We start from the raw sequence: 23,293 nt of genomic DNA, 5'->3' as shown, positions 1-23,293 counted from the left end.
CTCACATGCGGACAATGAGGGGTGTCTAGGACTCCCACTGGAAGGGTCCTGCAGCCGCGGGCCGTGGGTGGGCACAGGCTGGCCCGTGCGGCGCGTGCAGCAGGCGCCACATAAGCCAGATGTCAGCCGCCGAGAGCCCGTGCACCACCACCAGCTCCCGGTAAAAGCACGGGTCGAAGGTGCGCAGGTGCGGCGCCGCTGAAGGTCGGGAGATGCCGAACGTGCGGAACGCGGGGTGAGGCTCGGGCGTGAGCCGCAGGCGCTGGAGGCACATGCCCAGGAAGACGTCGTCGATGGGGAAGAGCTCCACCTGCGCGCACGCCCCGGCCAGGCGGCGCAGCGTGGCCCCCGACAGGACGAAGCCGCCGCCGCCCGCGTAGGCCGGGTAGGCGGACAGGCCGTACACCGACTCGGGGATGTAGTACTTGCTGTCTCGCGCGCGGATCGGCCGGGCCTGCAAGATCACGTCCCCTGCAAGCAGGTCCTGTGCGGGATCCCTCGGAGCCAGGAATTCCAGAAGGTTCCCCACGTGCACAAATACGTCCGCATCGCCCTTAAAAACGAAGCGCACTTGCGGGCAGAACGCTGAGGCCCAGGCCAGGAAGTGGATCTCCTTGAGCGTTAGGTTGAAGAACGTGTCATCGAAGGCCCAGAGCAGAATGTCCTCATAGGCGAGGCTCTCGGTGCGCAGCAGGTCGCGCCAGTGCGCCCGAGGACCCTCCTCGGGGTCCCCCTCGGTGCCTGTGGCCTTGGGCACACCCAGCAAGAACACGCGGCGCACCAGGGCCCCCTGCACCCGACCCTCGGCGCCCCACGTTTGGCGCACCGCTTGGCGACGCTCGAAGTCAGCAGCCACAGACTTGACCGCAATGAGCAAGTCGGGTCCTCCACCAGGCGTGCCATCCCCAAGGCACTTGTGCGGCTGGTTAATGAGCAGTGGGAAGCGACGCTGGTCCTTGGCACGCAGGTAGCGGCCGAAGTCAAAAGGTCCCGTGGGGGTGGGCGGCAGCGGTGTGTCCCCCTCGTAGGCCAGGGGCTTTGCCTCGGGGCGCAGTGCCTGGTACGTGTGGGGCACCACGCTGGGCCTCCTCATCGCTTTTCCTGGAGCTCGGGGTGCACCCGCTGTCGGGGTCGAGCTGTCGCGCTGAGCATAGAGCAGGAGGCCGAGGGTGACACCGAGCAGCAGTGTGAGCACCGCGTCCCCGCGAAGGCGCAGCCTCCGCCGCATGTCGGAGAGGCCTGCGCTCCCTGTGGGGAGACGTTGTCAGGGCCCGCCTCCTTGAGAGGAGTGGGTAGAGGCCACGCCTGGGGGGGGGGTCTCCACAATTCCTCTTCTGCTCTAACGCACCAGCCCAGAGGGAGGAAGTTCCCGGGCCTATCCAAAGTTTAACGTCTGGCCCAGACCCGTACCCTCAGGCGGGGGAAACGTGGCCCCACTCCCCGACCACCCCTCTCTACCCGGGGTTGCTATCCCTTCACCCTTCCCTCCCGCACTGGTCCCTGAAATCTAGGCACTCACGCTCAGCTCTCAGGAGCAGGGTGGCCCCCACCCGGGGCCTCCGGGGCTCAACCACGGGGTCCCAGGGGCAGCTAAAGACGGGCCTGGGCCAAATGCAGCGTTGGCAGGAAGGAGGGGGGACTAGAGCCCCTGCCACGTGATTCTCCAGCTGTATGCGCCTGGACATCTGGAGCTCAGCTCCGCCCTGGCTCCAGAAGTGCTGTCTCCGTGTGGAGGGCGACTCTCCTCCTCGGGAAGGCCTGAGTTCATCGGGAAGGCCTGAGATGATCGCAGACTAGGGTCTCCCAAGCCCTCTTCTGGGAAGCTGGAAGAAGCCTCTTTGGAATGGGGCGGGGCCAGAGGCTGCAAGAGCCCCACGGACCAATCTGACTTCCAAGCCCCCATTTGTCCCTCTGAGCTCCTGGCCTCAGTTCATCACAGCCTCAGTCTTGCCAGACAGGGTTCCAAAGAACCCCTGAGACATCCAGATGCTTCCTACAGGTAACGAACCATGGCTTCATGTGCTCTGATGCCAGAACTTCATGGTCCCTCGCTACCACTATAGATGAACTTTGACAGAATGGGAATAGAACCTTAGATTCATAAACAAATAATCTTAGACTTACTGTACTGGTTGAGATTGGAGGATTCCCCCAGACTACTACCCAGGATTGTTCCTCAAACCTTGAACTAAAACTAATCCCTGAGGACATCAAGGTTGACTGGCATAACACAGTCCACAGGGTCAATGTCCTCCATCTTACTTTGGTAGTGTCTAGGGTCTTTAAATCCTAGTAAAAAAATCATCTCACATACTTTGGGCATGTCAACAACTTGCTTGGATCCACAGTCAATACACTTAGTTTGAGCAATCAGGAGATCAGGAGACTTAGTGTACTTGGAAAGTTTCAGGGACTTCACCAAAATATTGATGAGCAATGATGTCAGTTTGAGGACAAAAGTGTACCTGATACAGGCCATGATCTTTTCAGTGACTTGCTATCCATCTGGTGGTGCCTTTGAATTGTGGTGAAGATAGTACTGCCATATCCCATGGGATGCCCAGAGAACAAATATGTCTTGGAGAAAGTGCAGCCAGAGTACTCACTGGAGTCAAAGATTACCAAGTTTTTTCTTACATACTTTGGGCATATTGCTAAGGAGAGATTATTCCTTGGAGGGGCCATTATGCTTGGAAAGGTGGGGACACAGTGAAAGAGAAGACCCTCACCCTGGTGGATTGACACAGTGACTGCAGCAATGGGCTCGAGGGTGCCAGAGATTGTGAGGACGGCACAGGATAGGATGGGGTTCAGATCTGTTGTTCACAGGGTCACTATGAATTCTACTCAACGGCACCTAACAACGTGGCCTTTTAAAGCTTTTGAACATCCATCTAGTGCAACTGTTGATCTCCCTCTACTTTCATTTGGAGCAAATCAGAGTGAAGATAAAGACTACTAGTCCACAAGGACTGAGGAACCACATAAAATACCATTTCCATGATCCTGAGACCCAAAGAACTAGAAGGCACCCAGCTAACACGCAGACTCCTCTGACGGAGATCCCAGTAGAAAGGCCCTGAGAGACTGGGAGGAAAATATACAACAGAACTCAAAATACCACCAAAAGCACAACAGAGCCAGGCTCACTGATCTGATAAGGAGCTGGTGGAACCCCCGAGACTATATGGCTCTTAGTCACCTTTCAAGGCTAGAACTCAAATCACACCCACGACTCACATTTCAGCCAAACAGTAGAGAGGCCCGTAAGGCAAGGTTCAGCTCTATTGTTCATTGGGTCAATATGAGTCGAACACCTAATCCCAAGGTAACAGGGAGATGCTACTCCTCAGAACAACCATCCATACACCATCAAGAGAGCAGCAGGCCCAGGGACAAAGTTCAGAAGGCAGGATGGGATAGGAAAAAGTACAAATGGAAACCGAAGTGGAGGAGTGTTGTTACAGTGTGGGGACTGCAATCAAGGTCATGAAACAAACTATGTATAAATTACTGGATGAATAGAAAACCAATTTGCTCTGTAAACTTTCACTCAAATCACAATAAATATAGTTAATTTTTTTAAAAATGAATACCATCCGTAAGTACTGTACTTTTAACAAAAATGTTATGTGCCATCGAGTCACTTGTGACTCAGCAACCCTGTGTACAACAGCCCTGAAACTTATGCCAATCTTATTGTCTCTATCACACCTACCCCTATAGCCCTAGTCACTGAATCAATCTACCTCATCGAAGATTTTCCTCTCTTGCACTGTCCCTCCACCCTCCCAAGCATGACATTCCTCTCCAAGGATTGTCCCTCCTTGCAACATGTCCAAAGTATGTCAGAAGAAGCTTCAGAATCCTTGCCTCCCAGGAGCAGCCTGATTTCACCCTCTCCAGGATGAACCTGTTTGTTCTCCTAGCAGTCCATGGTATAGTCAATACTCTTCTCCAGCACCACAGCTCAAAGGCATCAATTCTCCTTCTGTCATCCCTAGTCATTGCCCAGCTGATGCATAGCAAGTAATTACAAAGACCATGGCCTGAATCAGGTGCACCTTGGTCTCCAGACTGACATCATTGCTCTTCAGGACTTTGGACAGAGGTCTCTGACAGCAGACTGCTTGGTACCAACAGTGTTGATTGTGGACTCAAGCAAACTGAAGCTGTTAAGAATCTCAATCTCTTCATCGTCTATCATGATGTGAGAGAGTCAACACTTTCTTTAAAACAAAGATGATGCACTGCAATCCCACAGGTGTGCGGTTCAAATCCACCAGATGCTCTGCTGGAGAAGCAGGAACAATCTCCTCCTGTACCAGTCAAATCTGATTTGACGGTACTCAGACACATAAATAATAATAAAAATAAAAAAACAAAAACCAAAGATGACAACGTGAAGGGCAGAGAAACTAGATTAATGGAAACAATCAGCAGAAATGAGAATGTGCACTACAGAATGTTACCGATGTTACCATCGAACAACTTGTGTAGAAACTGTTGAATGAGAATCTAAACTGTGTAAACTTTCACCCAAAATATAATATTTTTTAAAAAACCAAAACACCAAAATGCATGATTATATTTTGTTACTGTTGCTTATTTTTTTGAAGTCCCATACTGAGTGTAAGCTGGGGGCAGGCGGGATTCCTCCATCTTGCTCACCACGTGTTTGTAGCAGCAGGAAGAGGCCTAGAATAATCATTCCGTGAGTGACGAGGTAAGGGCCAGCCACAGCTCCTCTTCTGGGGTGGGGAGGGCGTGGCTGACCTCTCAGCGAGTCCCCCACACCTCTCTCCTGGTATCTGGAGTAGAGTGCCCAGTGGTGCACCTCCGATATTTGATGGACCCTGGTCCCACTCCTGGAGAATTCAACTGACTCCTGCAGGTCCAGCAGACAGGCCAAGAGGTGTGGTCTCAGAGTCCCGTGGATGGCCGAGGGTCAGCAGTAGCAGCAGAAGGGACACTCGAGGCATCAAGGTGTTCCAATCCCTTCCTGGGGTGCCCGGCCTACACTAGGCCACCATCATTGGGATCCGCCAGGCCCAGCAAGTCCTCGGCTAGGCTGGTGAGCTCGTTCTCCTCCAGCGCCTCCACCAGGCGCTGCAGCGTGGCGCGGCGGCCCTCGGCCTGCACAAAGCGCCGCAGCAGCTGGAAGGCCTGCTCGTACAGCCCGTCGCGCTCGTACTCATAGGCCAGGGAGTCCAGCGCGGGGTCCCGCAGCGCCCGGCAGCCACGCTGCAACGTGCGCCCCACTTTGCGCCATTTGAGGCCCACTAAGCGTGCGAACGTCTGCTGGTCCTGGAGGTTCAGAGGCCGGTTCGCTGCAGGGGGAGAGGGAAGACAGGTTGAGCTTCAAGGTGGGGACCCCAAAGCAGGACCCCCTTCCCCACCAGACCCAGACCTCGCTCCTCCCAAATGCCACTCTGCCTGGAAGTGCGCCTTACCTATGAGCTGACCCTGGAACAGGAAAGTCTGGTCAGATGGCGGCGGAGGCTTCTCCCCTGAAGGGGCCTGGGATTTCACGGGAGCCGGAGTGACCTTCAAGCCTCCGGCCCCCTGGCCCCCCGGGCCGCACGTCAGATTCCTGAGCGCGTGCTCAAGTTCAGCGAGCTCTTCGTCCGGCAGCCGGTCAGGCTAGGGAGAGGAGAGAGGCGTCGGTGGGGTCCGGCCCGAGGGTCCCGCTCCACCTTATCCTGGACCCAGCCCAGTCGCACCTTCTGGGCGAAGATGCAGTTCAAGCAGCGATCCTCGTCGGGCAGCAAAGTATCCAGCAGCTCGGTGCCCGCGCGCAGCTCCAGGTGCAGCTGCAGGGCGTTGAGGGACAGCGCGGCTGCCAGGCGCTTCTGGAGCTTGGCGCGCAGCGCCCCCTCGCGGTAGTCGCGCAGGAAGCGGCTGCACGGTTGGCGTCCGCAGAAGCGCAGCTGCACGATCAGCTGCGGGTCACTGCGATGGATCTTGAGCATCTGCAGCTGGCCAGGGCTCCCGCCGCTCTCTGCGGAGGTAGGCAGTCAGGCGCCCGGTGGTCCCGATGGGGGGCCGTTCTCCAGAGTTGGGGCGTGGGGTTGCCCCAGAGCACCCAGGTGAGAAACAAAATTGGGATGCAAAAGGCAAGAGCCCAGAATAAGGACCGGGACCTATTCCAAGACGAAGTGGGTACCAACAGCCTCATCTCTGAAGGCCCAGATGAAGGTGGGCAAATGAAAACGTGAAGAGGGATTTTGCAGCACAGTCGTAACTGTGCAGCCAAGCTTGTGGGGCGGAAGGGAGGAGGGAGGTCTCGGGTCTTCTGCCTCCACCAAGTGGGCCTCCCACTGCCCCCGCAAGGAGAGGGGCTGGGACTGCAGCCGGACCTCCCACCCCCTAGCTGGCTTCAGCCTCCTGTGGCCTCCGCCCTGACATAGGAAAAAGGGATCCGGAAGGGTAGGTACTGGGGAGGGGTCTTGAGCAAGGAGCGCTGCAGTAAGAGAGGGAAACAGGAAAGAGGCACGATTAGTAGAAATGAGTGAGCGGTAGGCCGTGGAGCAGGGGGACAGTGAGCAGGGGGCGTTAATGTACAGGCAGATGGTCAGACACACAAACCCTCAGCAGAGAGGACTGAGCAGGTGCAGTCTGGCGCCTCCCCCAGCAAACCTTCCTGACCACTTAGCCAACCCTGAGCCTGGGAGGTGAAGCCTGAGCCCCCAGCAGGGTCTACAAACTACCCCACCCAGCCCTTCCCTTCACCCTCGCTGGCCCACCACATACCTGCCAGAGCAGCCCGCAGGGCGCTGTAAACCACCACCTTCTTCTGGGGGTGAGCATAGGCATCTGACAGGACCACCTTGTCCACTGACGACTCCACAAACAGGTATGCGCTGCCCACCCCCTCCTCGCAGTCATTTGGCCCAGCTGCCATCCCAGCTCCTGAATATGCAGGATATGTCCAAGTCACCCCTACACCTGAAAATAGCTGTTCCAGCCTAGCTGCCCCCTCCACCCACCGCGGCCCTATCCAGCTGGCACCCTGGGGACAAGAAGCTCACCACCTCACTGACAAAGCCTAGCCTTGCAGTGACAACTGTCACTCATCACCTTCTCAGGGAAGAGCCCAAGGGAGGGGCAGTGTGGCAGCGGAGGGCAGGAGAAGCTCTGCTCCCTCCCCAGGTCATCAAGTCTCTCTTACCAAAGCCAAAGCTAACAGCTCAGGAACCTGGCAGCGTCCACTCCCATAGTGGGTGGTACTCATGTCCTGGCCTTGTCCTCCACTTAAGCTTTTTCTTTCTTTTGCATTTGAAAGCTTTAAAAAGGATATTGGCGATATTGGTGTTTCATGCAACCATTCATGCAAATCTTCCGCTTAAACTTGAGCCTCAGGAGGCTCTGTCACCCGCCTTCTGGCTTCACGGATGGACACCTGTATTTGATCCTGCCCAGATGCCTTCTCTCAGCAGAGACAGACGTTAGGGATTTCTCCCTCTTCCATCTCAATCACAGTGCCTCTTGGTAGGACTAACATTACTCTCTGGCTCCAAGTTTGGACTTGTTTATTCCAGGCCCTGTCAGCCAGCATATGCCACCTCCCCTTTCTCCAGTGATTAGTTTAGGATGGGCTATATCAAGGTGAACCAATCAAAACCAACCCTGTAACTTTGCCTGGGCCAATGAGGAGACCTCTTGGGATTTCCTTTGCTTCCTGGAGCCTGCCCCACCTCACCTCATGCTCCATCCCACCCTTTTCCGGCACACAGGCTCCAGATCTCACCTCCTACCCTTCAGTGATACTCTTACTTCTGAGCCTTCATTTATATGGTGGGCTAGGAGGGGTGCTGAGATCCAACTGTGAGCATCCTGGATGTCACCTGCTCTGGGTAGAACAGATGGAGTGACCCCAGAAGAAATCTATCTGCATGAGTGACAGGGAACCTTAGAACGTAGGGGATTTGGGAAGGGACATAGGTTCTGAGCTCAAAGGTTGCATTTCTGATCTACTCTAAACACTCACCTGAGGGCAGTAAGTTGTCAGGCACCCTCCAAGGAAAATGACAGCCTGGTGGTCGTGCTACCCTAGGTCTGAGCACAAGGTGACAAGCCCCTTGAAGTCTTCTCCTCCATAAGCTTTTGGTAGAAAACACCCACCACTGTTATTTTTAGATGTCAAGTATGACTTGTATGGACAACAGATCCGAACCCTGTCCTATTCTTCACCATCCTCATCACCTGGCACACTTGAGCCCATTGCTGCAGTCACTGTGTCAGTCCAGCTCACTGGAGGGTCTTCCTCTCTTTTACTGACCTTCCACCTTCCTACTTTAATGTCCTTTTCCAAAGAATACCCCTTTCTAGCAACATGCCCAAAGTTTGTGAGATAAAACTGCCATCTGTGCCTCTAAGGAATATTGTGGCTTCACTTTCTGTTTGTTCTTTTGACAATCCGTGGATATTCAGCACACCACAACTCAAAGGCATCGCTTTGTCTTCTGTAATTTTTATTCATGATCCAGCTCTCAGATGTATATAGCAAGTGATTAAAAAGGGCATGGCCTGAATCGAGTGCACCTTAGTCTTCAAAATGACATCACTGCTCTTCAATACTTTGAAGAAAACACTAATATATGTATATTTCCCCACAATGATAATCTGAAAATTATGAGGACGTTGACATTGTTTATCTCCTTGTGATGGGGGATCTGGGGTGACTTTAGTTTTTGTTGTATTTCCCAGTATTTACTACTACTTGTAAAATCAACACATTTCTTGAATGATTAAAGAAAAAAGCAGCTAAATAAATAACGGTGAGACTCCTCTGTAGCAAGTGGGACCGAAAAGGGGAGACAAGTAAGAAAACAGTGGAGTACTGGCCCCAGATCACCTAGAGGGGTAGATGTTGTTGTTGTTAGGTGGCATGGAGTCGAGTCGACTCATAGCGACCCTATGAACAATCGATCCTATCCTGTCCTATCCTGTGCCAACCTCACAATCTGCCACATTCAAACCCATCCCCATAGTCACCGTGTCAACCCACCTGGTTAAGGGTTCATAGGAGAGTGGAAGCCTTTCATTTTCTACATCTTCCTAACTTCCAGTTTAAGAATGTCTTACTGGACGGCTGTGGTCCTGGCCCAAAGGGTGATAAGAGAGATGGAGTGGGCCAGAGTCTGTCCATCGGACCTGCCCAGAGGCCTGAGAAACATGGAGGGCACGGCTAGCCCAGGACACTCTAGGAATGGACAGATGCAGGAATTCAGGCTGGAAGCCCAAAGGGTCAGTTAACAGGGTAAAGAAGAGGCTGGGGACCCTCGACTCTTATATTCACCTCAGTAACTCCTTCCCAGGCTTCCTGCCATGTAGAAACCCGTCCTCAACCGGGAAGCCCCGCGCCCCACCCACCCGGAATCCGCTGGTTTGTGGGCCGGGAGCCTGCGCTTATGCTCAGTTCTGGAGACTCTGAGCTGGGCAGAGACTCTGGGGCTTGTGGACATTGGCCCAAGAAAATCTACTTGGAGTAAGGAGGCCAGCCCAGCGTGAGGCCCCATCAACACATCACAAGAGCCAAAGGCCCAGCAGACCCAGGTGGGCGGCGACAACCTCCGGGCTCAGCCCCCCACTGGAAGCCTTCACTTCCTGCGCGCCCCCAACTCAGCTGCTTCCTTCTGGACCACTCAAGGGCCACCCCCAGGCTCCCACTAGCCTCCTGTCACCATGCTAGAGGATAGCACGCAGCGCGTTGGGATCGCAGAGGTTCCCCGCATCCATCAGGTTAAAACCTTTCTGCGGTTCTTCTCACCCAGAGGTACCCTGCTGTCTCTTGAAAGTCTTCATTGAGGCAAAACCCTGCAGAAGTCAGGGTCTACACCCCACCATTCCGCCTCCCACAGAACAACCCACTACCACCAGGCCACGGCAGTCACGGGTGACATTGACAGCTGTGCTCCCGCTCCAGGACCGGGTTTCCGCCTCCCCTTCCCTCAGGCACTAGGGCGTCCACCCACCGTCCGCACTAACCTGGCCTCGACCCCGGCCCGAATTCCCACGCTCGGCCGGCTGGACCCACTCGCGCCGCTTCCGGGTGTGCGCGGAGCAGCAGGGGCGGTGCCCAGCCAGGGCCGCCCCGTCCGCGCTCGCGTCCCGCCCCCCGTGCCCCACCGCCTAGTACCCGGGGCCCCGCGGGTCCAGCTGTCCTCCACAGTCATCCCCCTGCCTCCGAGTACAGCCCACCTGGTCCGCTGAGCAGGTAAGACACCGGGTGCCAACGCCCGACGGCAGCAAGCGCAAGAGATTTCTAGCGAGCTCTCCATTCTGACAGTCATAGGAGGCCCCGAGGCAGGGCTGTCCCGCCTCCTCGGGCGGAGCAATTGAGACAGACCATTCAGGGGGCACTCCCAGGGGATCAGGATTTGGAAGTGTTCCCCGGGAGGATGGGGTCCCTGATCTCTGATCCGGTATTTCCTGGCACTCAAACGTCTCCGGGACTAGCTGGGGCCCAGGACGCATGGAATCTCAGGCTACAAAATTCCTGGAGCGAGCTTTAGCCTGGAAAGAAAACTGGGAGCTAAAACTGCAAAAGGTGTCGAGCGTTATGTGTGTGTAAACTTTATTGTAGGTGCCGACGAGTCAGTTTCCCGTGTATGACAGAACAAATCATTGTTCAAACTTAACAAGGGATCTTGACATAAAATTGGCAGCTTCACACAGGACGCACATTTTCCACCCTCTCCTCCTCCCCTAGGGCGGCGCGTGCAGCGGGAGGGTCTGCGGGAATCTAGGGGGACTCACCCGGCCCAGCGCGAGCCAGGGCTGCTCGGTGGACAGGGATGGGACTTGAGGCCGAGGGTCTCTAAAATCCCCGGGACCCCACGCTTTTCTCCGCCCCGCCAGCCTTTGGTAGGAAGTACCAGGACCTCGCGGGATTCTGAAAAGGGCGGTTCCAGCTGCGCCCTGCCCGCGCCCCTGCTTCTTGATTGGCTCGTGGCCCTTGCCAATTAAAGTGTTATTTTTTTTAAAGTGCCTTCCCTATTAACCCTTTAGTCGCTACAGCTAGGACAAAAAAGCAGCCTGGATTCCAGGGCTCTTTCAATGAAGATTCCGGGGTCAGTAGGCGGGGCCGTGGATATGGACTGTGAATTAATATCCTGGTGATTCTGATGGCCCTTTACTGCCTACAGGCCCTGAGTGGAATGGCCCTCCCTGCGGACCTTAAGCTCATCCCGCCCTAATCAGAACTCAAACCACAGCTGTCTTAATATGTGTGTAGGAAGGTCCGAGGATGTGGGCTGTGGAAAGTGGGGAGGTGTCTGGAACAAGGGCCTATGCCAAATGTCCTCCAGCTTCTGCCAGGAAAGATGATTATTTTTTTTTTTCCCAAGATAGCATCTTTCAAAGAGGCTTCATCAATTTCGGTCATAGGTTTGCGTTTCTATGCAATTAAAGTGTGAACTGCTTGAACAAGTCATTAAACGAAAGATGAAACACTTTGGGGCCTCTGGGTGGTGCAAATCGTGAAAGAGACCCAAGTACCACAGAAGAAAGGCCTGGAGATCTACTTAGATCTGGAGATGGACACCCAGGGTCACCATGAAACACACTGGCACGCAAGGCCAATGTCACAGGCCTGCGACCTGTGGGGCAGGCAGGGCTCCACATTAGTTTAGTACTTGATGACATATTCTGCTTTCCCTGTCTTGGAATTCATTTTTAAACCAGGGACCTTGCATTTTCACTTTGCATTGGACTCTGCAAGTTAAACAGCAGTTGCCAGGCAACAAGCCTTTTTACACCCAGGCTTACATCCTTCTCTCAGCACATGGGCCTTCCTGAGCTTAAAGACATCCCTCTCTCCAGGCAGGACTTGCCCACACCCCTACACTATGGTTGAACCCAAAAGGCAGTTGCCAGAGGAAGTGCTGGTACTCATTTTCCGCCACCTACCACTGAGGGACCGGGCTGCTGCCGCTGCAGTCTGCAAGGCCTGGGCCTCTGCCGTCACCTGCAGCACCGTGTGGCATGACACGAACATCAGGTGAGCCAGCTCCATCTGGGACGCCCTGCCAGATCTTATTCCCTCTCTCTGAAAAGGGAGCCACCGCGGGAGGGGAGTGGTGTGAAGATTCAGTGATATTATAAAGCAAAATATCTAACTTTATCGACCATTTGCTAAGGAGTAGCCACTGTTATAAATGCCTGGCATATAGTGATTTTATTCTCACAAAATGTGATATTTAAGTGCTATTTCCCCTATTATTTAAGTAGGAAACTGAGGCAGAGAGATGTAGTCACTTTGCCACTCAGGGAGAGGCAGAGAAAGGATTTCAATCTGGCCTTTTCTCTCAAGAAACACTGGGACAGCCCTTTCCTAAAATATCATTGGCTCCCCCGAAGGTTTCAACTTGTGGCAAGTGCTACTACAAGGTGGAGTGGGGGTTCCCTCATCCCATCAAGGCTGCTTTCCAAGCATAGTGGAGACAGGAAGAAAGGGGTGTATATAGGGGGCTACAGTGAGCAAGGTGGACAGAACCCTGGCCAGGAGGCAATAGGAGCTTCTCCCGCGGTCTGAGGATGCAGCTAATGCCTTTTCTGTGGCACTCTGACCCAAGTTGCGACTGTGAGCAGGAAGGCATGCTACCACCATCTCTCTCCACCTGCCTGGATCACATCCGCAATCTTCGTCTGGAATTTGAGCCAGCGAGGAAACAGAGCCGCTGGGCGGCCATACAGCTGTTGACAGCCTTGGCTGGCCGTGCCCAGGGCTTGCGAGGCCTCCGTCTGGCATGTCGCGGAGAGAAGCCGCTCTTCGACTCTGGGAGCGACATCCTGGGCGCGGTGCACGCAGTCTGCAGGGCTGCCCGCGGGCTGTACCTCCTGGACCTGCGGTGCTTGCCCTTCACGCTGAATGACACGCTGGTGCTACGGGTAGCACATAGCTGCCCTGAGCTCCGCAGCCTCTTCCTGGACAATTGCACTCTGGTGGGCAGCGTGGGGCCTGACTCTGTGCTAGAGCTGCTAGCTGCCTGCCCAAATCTGCGCTTCCTAGGCTTGCACCTCGCTAGCCTGTCTCCCTCTGCCCTCGAGATGCTGGCCGTGCCTGACCGCGCTCCTTTCATGCTCTTGGCCGTGCGGTGCGCTTGTCCGGAAGACACACGCGCACCCACCCTGCCCGACGAGGCCTGGGCAGCCTTGCGCCACCGCCACCCAGAGATGACCGTGGAGCTGGAGCTGGAGCCGGTGCTGTCTGCTGACACTGTGTGGCGCATTCTCCAGCCTTCGGTGCCCGTGGCTGCCCTGCGTCTCAACCTCTCCGGCGACACTGTAGGACCCGTGCACTTCGCAGCACAGCACTATGCCGCAAGCCTGCGCTCTCTTGAAGTGCGCGCCGCCGCCTCAGCCGCCCTGGACACAGCGCTGGAGAACCTGGCGGCGCGCTGCAAGGGACTGCGCGAGGTGCACTGCTTCTGTGTGGTGCGGCGCGCCGTGCTGAGCGCCTTCCGCGCGCACTGCCCGCGCCTGCGCAGCTACACGCTCAAACTAACGCGCGAGCCTCATCCCTGGCAGCCCACACTGGTGGCGTGATGAAGCAACTCCTACCTCCCCGCAAAAGTGCGGTATAAAAAAAAAGTGCGGTTTCAGGGATGCTGGGTGGGGCGCCTGAGAAAGCCTCGCTGCTAGCTCCATCTTTTCAAGATTCTGATGCCCCTCAAGACCTTTGGAATGGCGCCAGGGCCAGCCTGGGACCTTCAGAGCCTATTCCAGGCCCTCAACCTCTGCAGAAACCCTGTTGTGTCTGGAGGTCGCCATCCCTCGACCCCACCTGTCTTGGGACTCTGTGCGAACTGCAGCTAGGGTTTGGAGGGAGGAGACGGGCCAGGTTCAAGGGTGAGTGTGCAATAAAATCCTGCATTGTCTCAGTGTCCTGTGAAGTTGGTTTTGAACTGGGAAGGTGGGGAAGGCACAGAGAGATGCAAGGAGCTGTCCCGGAGGGGTGAGGAAGGATTCAGACCCTGAAGATACCTGCAGGAATCAGGGGGCGGAACACTAATACAGGACTCAGTGGAAGGGAGCCTGTACCCCCTTCTCACTCTCCTAGTCCAGACTCTCTGTCCTACAGGCCTTCATCTAGCCCAAACACATCTCCTTGTAGGACTTTCCCAGCCCACACAAGTTCTGTACAGGGGATTTCTCCAGCAGGCCTGGAAGGGTAGGGGCTCCGACCCAGACCTCCACCTGATATGCATCTGATTCCAGCCTTTACTTTCCGTTCGCTAGTGCGGAGGCCGTGGCCCGAGCCCCGCCCCACAGGTTCGCACGTGGCCCCCGCCTGACCCGGCGCCCGGAGGCGGAGTAGGGCGGGGCGGGCGACAAACGCAGCACTTTCCGCGGCTTTGACCAGCCGGTTGCGGCCGGGCCGAGCGCTGAGCCGGGCGACACTGCGCTATGCAGGAAGCGCCAGCTCCACTGCCGGCGGCGGAGCCGGGCCCCAGCCCCGTGCCTGCCTTCCTCGGGAAGCTGTGGGCTCTGGTGGGCGACCCTGGCACCGACCACCTGATTCGCTGGAGCCCGGTGAGGGCTGGGGCCCCCAAAGCTCCCCCGGGGTCCTTCGACCTCAGTGAACACCCAGGCCCACCGAACCCCTTTCTAGGACCGGGCTGTGTGTGGGTCCTTTGATTCATTGGTCTGGGGCATCTAGCCTTGGAGAAAGTGTGCAGGATCCTCCGGAGCCAAGAAGGGGGTAGGAGCCTCCTAGGGACCTAAAGCCCAAGGGATATTTGCAGCTAATTTGTTCCCACCCCTGCCCATCTGACAGATGGGGAAACAGAAGCCATGGAAGGGCTCCCGACCTGGTGCACCCGAGGGGCTGGAATCTGGGGCTGGTGTCTGCTCAAAAAAAAACCTTTCTGAGACCTGAGTCTAGGTCGGCCTGGGAAGGAGGTTCATCACAGACTCCCTTGGCTGGGCTTCACACCAGGTTCACACCTGATCTGTTCCCCAAGTTCCCGAGAGCAGCAGGTTGGGTCCCTAGAGAGTGTGTGCGCGCGCCTAGAGCGGGCTTGGCCAGGGGCGGGCACCTCTCACGCTGTCTGGTCCCCGCGGGGCCGATGGGCGGGCGGTGTTCTCCACAGAGCGGAACCAGTTTCCTCGTTAGTGACCAGAACCGCTTCGCCAAGGAGGTGCTGCCCCAGTACTTCAAACATAGCAACATGGCGAGTTTTGTACGGCAGCTCAACATGTGTGAGTCCTGGGGTCGGGATGGGCGCAGATATGGGTGGCTTGGCCCCTAGAGAGGGGACGGCTCAAGCCCTCACGCCCCACTCACTTCCCAGACGGTTTTCGGAAGGTGGTGAGCATCGAGCAGGGTGGCCTGCTCAGGCCCGAGCGTGACCACGTCGAGTTCCAACACCCAAGCTTCGTGCGCGGCCACGAGCAGCTGCTGGAGCGCGTGCGGCGCAAGGTGGGAGCGGCCGGCTGGAAGGGGTGCAGACGTGAGGATGATACCTTTAAGCCTAAGAGACCCTGCCCTGCTCCTGTCGCCCGCAGGTACCCGCGCTGCGCGGTGATGACGGCCGCTGGCGCCCGGAGGACCTGGGAAGGCTACTGGGCGAAGTGCAGGCTCTGCGGGGCGCGCAGGAGGGCACAGAGGCGCGGCTGCGCGAGCTCAGGCAGTGCGCGGGGCTGGGGCGAGCGGGGCGGGGTCTGCGAGTGGGGCGCAGCCCCTTTCCCTCTCGGTCCCCAGCGCCCCCATGGGGATGTATGGGCCGAACCGTGGACCTCTCTGAACTCTATGGGATAATGACCATTTGGGTGGTCGCAGGATCTAGGCCTGTCATTCTCTGGGAGAGGAACTGGGTCTGCTCTCCCGAGCCTCAGCTTCTTTCTCCTTACTCCCCCAGGCAGAATGAAATTCTGTGGCGGGAGGTGGTGACACTGCGGCAGAGCCACGGACAGCAGCACCGAATCATTGGCAAGGTGTTCCTCAACCCCGACCCTGCTCCCCCTCCTCTTCACCTCTTTCTGTCCTGGCCTAGCCCCAGATCAGGAGTTAAGGTCCCACCCTCGCGCATTTAGAGGTGTTCCGTTAAGTGGAGGGCGGGACCAGAGTAAGACTTGACTCTGCTTTCTCTTCAGCTGATCCAGTGCCTCTTTGGGCCCCTGCAGGCAGGGTCTGGCAGCGCGGGAGCCAAGAGGAAGCTGTGAGAAAGCCGCTCCCATTCCCCTGCTTCCAGGGCTGCCCCACAAGTCCCCTGCAGGGACCCCTTTCTCCAGAAACCTCATCTTCTGCAATCTTCGTTCCCACCTCCCCTACAGGGTGCCCAATCAACCCCCTCTCTACCCAGCACCTCCTCCGATCCTACTGCCAGGCACCCCCACTCCAAGACGCCCCTGCTCCATGGAGGACCCTATTTCCAATTTCTCACAATCCTTCCCTCTCCTCCCCACCCCAAAGCAATCGATGGCGGAGGGCCTGGGGCTCAAACCATGCTCTCACCCGCCCCTCTCTACCCCAGAGGGCCCCCATCTCTGAGGGGAGCCCCTTCTGCCTCCAGCATGTGACTGACGCCCTGGCAACAGCCCCAGCTCTGCTGACTTGGCTGCTGGGGCCTGAGGGAGGGAGGTGGAGGCTGAAGGGCACAGGGGCTGAGTGTACCCTGCCCCCTGCCCATGCCTGCCCACCGTGCACAGGTCCCTGATGCTGGATGAAGGGAGCACCTGTCCACCACCTGCCAAATTCAGCTGCCCCCTACCTAGTGCCCTCCTACAGGACCCCTACTTTATCCAGTCTGTAAGTATAGGCTTCCCTCCCCCTCTTAGGGTCCAGCTGGGCCTATGGGAACCTCCTCATCTCCCTCAAAGAACAGGTAGAGCTTAGCCCTCTCCAGGTTCAAGCTCCCCAGAATAAACAGGGCCTCTGCTCCTCAGACCTCTTCCCTTAGACGGGGTCCCAGTGAATGCTTCGGGGTTGTGGCCCTCTGTGACTTGAGGTCAAGGACTGGCCTGGCCTTCTACTTGCAGCCACTCTCAGAGACCACCTCCAGCCTCAGCAGCCCCCACAGGACCAGGGGACCTATCATCTCTGACATTGTAGAAGATTCCCCATCCTCAGAAGGGGCCGGGCTTTCTCCTCCCAGTGGTGGTGGGAGGTAAGGGGGCCAGGGCTACCCTTTGAGGAGCCTGCAGGGGAGGGGCTGGCCACTGGGCTGGCTGTGGGGATTGGGGGAGAGGGCAGTGCCAGGGTCTGGTTGAAGCTTTTCTCTGGTGCAGGGAGAAGGGTCTGGCACTGCTCAAAGAAGAGCCGGCCAGCCCAGGGGGGAAAGGCGAGGCTGGGCTGGCCCTGGCCCCAAACGAGTGTGACTTCTGCGTGACAGCCCCCCCACTGCTGCCTGTGGCTGTGGTCCAAGCCATCCTGGAAGGGAAAGGGAGCTTCAGCCCTGAGGGGCCCAGGAATACCCAGCAGCCTGAACCAAGGGGCCCCAGGGAGGTCCCCGACAGGTGAGCAGAGTTGGTGCCTCTAAGCCCAGCATCTGTCAGCTGACCAAATCTGCATCCTCTCTGCCTTTTAGGGACTGAGGGGGAGGTTGGGCTCTGTGTCTATGACTCTGACCTGACTTTTCCAAGCATTCTCCAAGGGGGAGCAGCATCAGAGTCCCCTGGAAAGTGGCAAGCTTATTAGGATACAACATTCCTGACTCTTGTTCAGATCAATCATTGGCTCTGTGGAAGGGTCCAAGGGTATTCATTTTGCACAAGTTCCTGGAAATGACTGTGATGTGCAAAATTGACATTTACAGTGTAGGGAAGGGCAAGACCCCAATCCCACAGCCCAAAGAGGCATTCTGTATGTCCCTTAGGGGGACTCCTAGTGTTTTCTAGGGTGGAAGGGGGGTGGGTGGAGTGGGCATTGTAAGCCAACAGCAGTTTTGTGTATACAGGGAGACTCTGGAGAGGGGGGCCCGGAGCCCAGAGGGCCTGATGCCTCCGATGTTGCTTCGGGGTACCCCAGAAAGTCTGGAGTCTGCAGGCCCCCTGGATGTGAGTACTCCTTCAACAGGGGTGAGGGGCAGTTCTGGGTCCAACCCTTTGTATGGCCTGGAGAAGGCTACTGACCCCAAGTTCCCCCTCAGGTACTGGGCCCCAGCCTCTCAGGGCGAGAGTGGACCCTGATGGACCTGGACATGGAGCTGTCGCTGGTAAGACAGGGGTGAAACTAGAGGACAGGGGTCTGGGGGCTGCTGAACTAAGTCCTATGGTCAATGACTGCTGCTCTCTCTGAGGCAAAGTCAAGGCTGAAGAGCACTGACTGCCTCAGAGTCCAGAAGATTCCCCAGCTGTCAACTCCATAGCCCTACTACCCCCCCAGCTGCCTCAGGGAGTTTTCACTTTCAGATGCAGCCCTTGGTTCCAGAGAGAGGTGCAGCTGAGCTTTCAGTCAAGGGGTTAAATGCACAGGGCCCAGGTAATCGTCGGGGTGACTCATGACCAGAGGTGGGGGTGGGGGGAGGCCCTGATTGCTGAGTGATCATGACCGGGTGGCTGGGCTGATCTGTTTTGAAGGAAAGCCCCTCCTCACTAGGCAACAGTGAGGAGTTTAAGAAAGGCATTTCACCCTAACTGAACCGAGGGCAGGGTGGGCTGGGCTTATACTTCCCCAGAGAAAGGAGTGGGAGCAGCGGGGAGGTGTTTCTCGCTGCTGAACACCACCCCACTTCTCCTAGGCAAGGACTCCACGCTCGGGAGGCCGCTCCTGCTGGACGTCCCAGCGGCCTTGGGAGGCCCAGCCCTCGGCCTACCCGGGGCTCTGACCATTTACGGCACTCCGGAGAGCCGGACCCCCTACCTGGGCCCCGGAGCCGGCCCCTCTCCCTGAGAAGCCCGGTGCCCTGTGGAGCCCGCTGCGCGGAGGGGCTGGTCCCAGGCAGCACACCCTTCTCGGCTTCCCGGCGCCCCCTGGCGGTGGCTGAGCGCCCCCACTGCTAGGCGGCTGCCCTCCATTCCCCCAGTCAACCCCTGCATATAAAACTGCATTTTTCTCAGTTTCTGGTCTCTTTTCTCTACCGACTAGGAAGCACAGAAGTCGTGGGTGGGTGGGGGCACTTCGTATTCATAGAAGCGTCCAGATCCTAGGGTTTTAATGAAAGAACCCCCAGACGAAGTGTAGGTGCCTGGGGAGCCCTCCCCTAACCCTTCTGCACAGGCCCCAATCCTGGGCTGATGATCTGCCCGAGACCTCCGGGAAGCGGGAGTTTCTGAGTCAGACCCGGCTCCTCAATGCATCCGCTCTGTGACCCTGGGTAAGTAGGTCCCTTTCTCTGAGGATCACCTGTGATATGCAAAAGAGGGGGTGTCTACAAGCACATTAGGGTGAAACACCTGGGAACCGCCAGGCCCCAGAGAGGACCCTGGATACGTGGGGCCACTGACCAAACTGTCTCCTCCGGTGCCCCGCCCTGATTCATCTCCGTGAGAATCCAGGGTGGCAAGAGAAAGCCGACCACGTCCTGCTTCAGCTGGCCGGCCCCTCTCCCTCTGCCCCCTGAATAATGCCCCCCTCCCCGCCCCATTCCCGGCAGGCAGCCCTGGTCACCCCGCCCCCGCTGCAGCTGTTGTTCCCCCCCCTCCCCGCGGCCCAGCATTTTCTGCACTGTCATCTCTCGGGTGACTGAGGCTCGACCCGTGAGTGAGACTGTCCAGTGGACCTGGTCGGTAGCCCCACCCCATCCAGCTGGGGGAGGGAACTAAACGGAGATTAAACAGAATCTGCGACCCGACCCGCCACCACCAGCAACTACTCGCCGGTGAGCCCCGCCCCTCGGCAGGACTGTCAAACCCGCGGCTGGGTGGAGAGGTAAGGGCCTCCTTTTGGGTGCACATGCGCAAAGGCCCCCGCGGAGTCCCAGGACCCTCATTAGCGAGGCCTGGTCCGTGCAGCAAGGGTAGGGGGCTCAGACTCGGACCCTGCACTCACGCTGCAGGAAGGTTCTGGCCTTTCATCTTGGCCGACCTGCTGGAGGCTTCAGGAGGAAGATCTCCAACCAGCCAACAGCCAGGGGCTTCACTCCTCAGACAAGACAATGGGCAGGACTTGGGGTGTGGCCGGAGGAGGCTAACTGGAAGTGAGGAAGCTTTGGAAAGGCCACCCAGGCAGCACCACCCTCGGCGTCCAGCATAGATTCTGTTCCCTTTTCCCACTCCTGGAATGACGGGAGACAGTCATTGGAAGCCCCCTGCTCCAGAGGGCTTGTAACAGTGATAAGTGTATTGACTGTTCTGCGGCGCTCACTTACAGAACCAGACTGCCTTTGGGAAGAGACAAGGGAACACGTGAATCCTGGAGAATGGGTTTACCCAGGTGGAGGGGGAAGGACATCCCAGACTTGAGGAACAACATTTCATAGGTTCCTGAGGCTGGGCGAATTCTGGGAGCATGGAGCCCGGAGGAAAGCAGGGGGAGGGCCTGATAGTGCAGAGGGTGGGCGTGCTAGAGCAGCCAGGTAGCCTCATCTCTCACGAAGGACATTGGGGCCTGGGTGGCAAGTGGTTACTGCTGGCACACTGCCAGGCATCCCGCAAGTCAGATTCTAGCTCTCCCACTTGTTCTCTCTCGTTTCTTTCTCTCTGAGCCTCTCCATCTGTAAAATGGGCACAGAGAACTAGACGCTGTGGGATGAGAGTGACAGGTGCTCCGAGAGACTGCTACAGAAGATGAGATGATGGTGGTGGGCTTGGGGCTGGGGCGCTGATAGCAGAGACTGAGGGATGGAGCAATAGCACCTGCTGCAGTTAGAACATGAAGAGAGAAAGTGATAATCCTGGTTGGTATCTGCTCTGTAGCCTCTGGAAAGAACTGGTGCTTTGATATTGTCAGAAAAGGTGAAATGATCAGAGAAGGCAGCATTTGAGATACAGCAAAATACCCTCAAGGAGATGTTTTGACACAGTAGATACAACAATGGACACAAACACAGCAGCAATTGTGAAGAGGGTACAGGACCCAGCCGTGTTTTGTTCTGTTGTACAAAGGGTCACCATGAGTCAGAGATGTCTTGATGACACCTGCAAGCACTAGTACTAGGGCCTGGAGGGAAACCTGGAAGGTAGGATAGGAACTAAAATCAAATCCTCTCTTCCAGACAAAAGCTCAGATACTTAGAACATGGTAGGGCTGGAGGGCAGAGGGTGGTTAAACCAAGATGAGAAAGTTGGGGAAACATTTGTTATTAGCTTTTATGTGCTGGTCTACAGAGACAACAAGATGCTGGAGAGGATAGTGTGTCTTTCTCAGGCCAGTTGTGTCTGAGGTGATGTCAAATCATGGTCAGAGCCAAGACTCAAGAGTATTAAGGTATTCATGCTCCGTCTTCAAGGAACCAGGAAGGACCAGAGAATTCTGGAAGCTGCACTGTGGTGGTGGAGGGAAGTGTAGGAGGTGGACCTGGTCTGGAAAGATGACATCAGGGCAGTCGGGGGTCAAGAGTTCTTTCGGGAAAAAAAAAAAAATTTAAAAAAAAAAGAGTTCTTTCAGGAGGTGAAAGGAACCCTGTGTGTGTGTCTGTGTATGTGCATGCATGTGTACCCGCGCACGTGTACATATCTCCACACTTTGGATTTTGGCGGCAGAGGGCAAAGCATGGAGGGAAGACTCTGCAGAGATCAAAGTAAATGATGGAGAGGGAAAAACCCATCACCCAGAAAACCCTCACTGCCCAGCACTCCCAGCAACCTTGCACTGAGTTTCCAAGGCTGTAAATCTAAATGACAGGCTCCCCCTCTTTCTCCTACTGGTAGATTTGAGATGCATGGCCTTTGGGTTAGAAGCACAACTCTCTAAGTGCCCCCCAAGTAATGGAGATGAGACAACTATTCGGCAGTCAGATTGGGAAGAACATGACAGTGTGGAAGTATCTGGGGTCAGTGCTAGGTCATTCATTCTGTCTGTTAAAGTGGGGATAGAGAAAATGATTAGTTTGAATAAAACTGGTCTGAATGGTGGTGGAATTTGTAAGTAGAGCTGTCAAATAGGTCCTGGTTAAGAAAGAGGTAAGAGAGATGATTAGAGCCTTAAGGGAGGTTAGGAGAGTCCTTCAGACATTTTGGGAATGGAAGAGGAGATAGGACAAAGTAATCAAGGCAGAAAAACAACACTCTCTGCAGTGACTTGTAGGTCCTATGTACTGGGACCGACCTGGCTGTGACTCCCTGGAACCACGGGAGAGGTCAGGAGCTAGGAACCTCAGATGCCCATTACTCTTCTCCTCCAGCTTGCAGCCTAGACCTCAGATGCCCATTACTCTTCTCCTCCAGCTTGCAGCCTAGACCATGGGCAACGCACAGGAACGGCCATCAGAGACAATCGACCGCGAACGGAAACGCCTGGTAGAGACACTGCAGGCTGACTCGGGGCTGTTGCTGGACGCACTGCTGGCTCGGGGCGTGCTCACGGGGGCAGAGTATGAAGCTCTGGACGCGCTGCCTGATGCCGAACGCAGGGTGCGTCGGCTGCTGCTGCTGGTGCAGAGCAAGGGAGAGGCCGCCTGCGCTGAGCTGCTGCGCTGCGCCCAGCACACCCGCGCGCCCGACCCGGTTTGGGACTGGCAACACGTGGGCCCTGGTGAGCGCCCGGGGGCGCGGCCCAGAGCAGAGCAGGGGCGGAGCCAGGAGCAGACAGGGGCGGGGCCCAGGACAGGAAGGGGCGGGCCAGGGGCAGGCGGGACTCGGGAAAGAGCAGGGGAGGGGCCCAGGGGCGGGGCGGGGCCCGGGCGGGGCGGGGCCCGGGCGGGGCGGGGCCCAGAGCAGGCAGGGACGGGACCCCAGGGGTCCTGGCCCAGGTAGCCCTGCAAAAGCTCAACCTGGAGCGAGGAGAGTGAGTGAGTGCAGGGGAAAGCTAGGAAGGATAAATTGAGCCTGAGACACCTGTACCTCTACCCCAGGCTACCGGGACCGCAGCTATGATCCTTCGTGCTCTGGTCACTGGACGCCAGAGACACCTGGTTCAGGAACTACATGCCCTGCACTGCCCAGAGCCTCCGAATGGGATGAGGCTGGGGGTCCTGAGGGCTCCGAAGCGGGGCAGTCCGGGACCCCCGAGGAGCCCGAACCACGGCTGGAAGCCCAAGCCTCTGAAGATGCTGAACTGGAACCCGAACCTGAGGCAGAATCAGAATTGCTGCAAGAGCCTGACCCAGAGCCAGAGGCAGAACTTGAGATGGAGCAGAACCCCGACCCAGAGCCAGAACCAGACCCGGAACCAGAGCCCGACTGTGAGGCAGGGGATGAGTCTGAAGGTATGAAACTATCCTAACCACATTGGTTGCCCGGCTGGAAA

The 23,293-nt window shown here is 56.7% G+C and overlaps 5 protein-coding genes across 5 annotated transcripts in view; 3 read left to right on the top strand and 2 right to left on the bottom strand.

The window, feature by feature from the left end:
- Positions 1-25: 25 nt before the first annotated feature.
- On the bottom strand, positions 26-1,228 carry B3GNT9 (UDP-GlcNAc:betaGal beta-1,3-N-acetylglucosaminyltransferase 9). Its single transcript, XM_006878705.1, has one exon. The coding sequence runs from the start codon at positions 1,226-1,228 to the stop codon at positions 26-28; it is 1,203 nt and encodes a 400-aa protein (XP_006878767.1).
- A 3,788-nt stretch (positions 1,229-5,016) lies between these two features.
- On the bottom strand, positions 5,017-6,904 carry TRADD (TNFRSF1A-associated via death domain). The gene is made up of 4 exons (XM_006878901.1): positions 6,754-6,904; positions 5,724-6,001; positions 5,454-5,643; positions 5,017-5,330 (listed from the first exon to the last, which is right to left on the bottom strand). The coding sequence occupies exons 1-4, from the start codon at positions 6,902-6,904 to the stop codon at positions 5,017-5,019; spliced, it is 933 nt and encodes a 310-aa protein (XP_006878963.1).
- Positions 6,905-11,852: 4,948 nt separating this feature from the next.
- Positions 11,853-13,551, top strand: FBXL8 (F-box and leucine-rich repeat protein 8). The gene is made up of 2 exons (XM_006878704.1): positions 11,853-12,004; positions 12,579-13,551. The coding sequence occupies exons 1-2, from the start codon at positions 11,853-11,855 to the stop codon at positions 13,549-13,551; spliced, it is 1,125 nt and encodes a 374-aa protein (XP_006878766.1).
- Positions 13,552-14,412: 861 nt separating this feature from the next.
- HSF4 (heat shock transcription factor 4) lies at positions 14,413-18,838 on the top strand. Its single transcript, XM_006878703.1, is given in 13 exon segments — positions 14,413-14,538; positions 15,099-15,207; positions 15,300-15,427; positions 15,514-15,638; positions 15,867-15,942; positions 16,102-16,166; positions 16,657-16,756; positions 16,987-17,114; positions 17,236-17,476; positions 17,908-18,003; positions 18,096-18,161; positions 18,358-18,427; positions 18,687-18,838. Coding segments are annotated over 13 exon segments (1,482 nt in total).
- Positions 18,839-22,287: 3,449 nt separating this feature from the next.
- The window catches only part of NOL3 (nucleolar protein 3 (apoptosis repressor with CARD domain)), a 1,166-nt gene continuing 160 nt past the window's right edge, over positions 22,288-23,293 (top strand). The window contains exons 1-2 of the mRNA XM_006878900.1: positions 22,288-22,579; positions 22,899-23,252. Of these exons, the coding sequence (XP_006878962.1) occupies positions 22,288-22,579; positions 22,899-23,252 (646 nt within the window). The remainder of the gene's footprint in view (positions 22,580-22,898; positions 23,253-23,293) is intronic.

The sequence above is a fragment of the Elephantulus edwardii genome, unplaced genomic scaffold (assembly GCF_000299155.1).
Source record: "Elephantulus edwardii isolate Elephantulus edwardi_28Jun2011 unplaced genomic scaffold, EleEdw1.0 scaffold00001, whole genome shotgun sequence".
In the NCBI taxonomy this organism is placed as follows: Eukaryota; Metazoa; Chordata; class Mammalia; order Macroscelidea; family Macroscelididae; genus Elephantulus; species Elephantulus edwardii.
This window is presented reverse-complemented; position numbering and strand designations above follow the sequence as displayed.

Coding starts and splice junctions, on each gene's coding strand:
- TRADD (XM_006878901.1), bottom strand. CDS start 6,904: ATGGCAGCTGGGCCAAATGACTGCGAGGAGGGGGTGGGCAGCGCATAC. Junction 5,644..5,723: donor ACTGCATCTTCGCCCAGAAG/GTGCGACTGGGC, acceptor TCCTCTCCCTAG/CCTGACCGGCTGCCGGACGA. Junction 5,331..5,453: donor GTTCCAGGGTCAGCTCATAG/GTAAGGCGCACT, acceptor CTCCCCCTGCAG/CGAACCGGCCTCTGAACCTC.
- FBXL8 (XM_006878704.1), top strand. CDS start 11,853: ATGGTTGAACCCAAAAGGCAGTTGCCAGAGGAAGTGCTGGTACTCATT. Junction 12,005..12,578: donor TGGCATGACACGAACATCAG/GTGAGCCAGCTC, acceptor CTCTGACCCAAG/TTGCGACTGTGAGCAGGAAG.
- B3GNT9 (XM_006878705.1), bottom strand. CDS start 1,228: ATGCGGCGGAGGCTGCGCCTTCGCGGGGACGCGGTGCTCACACTGCTG.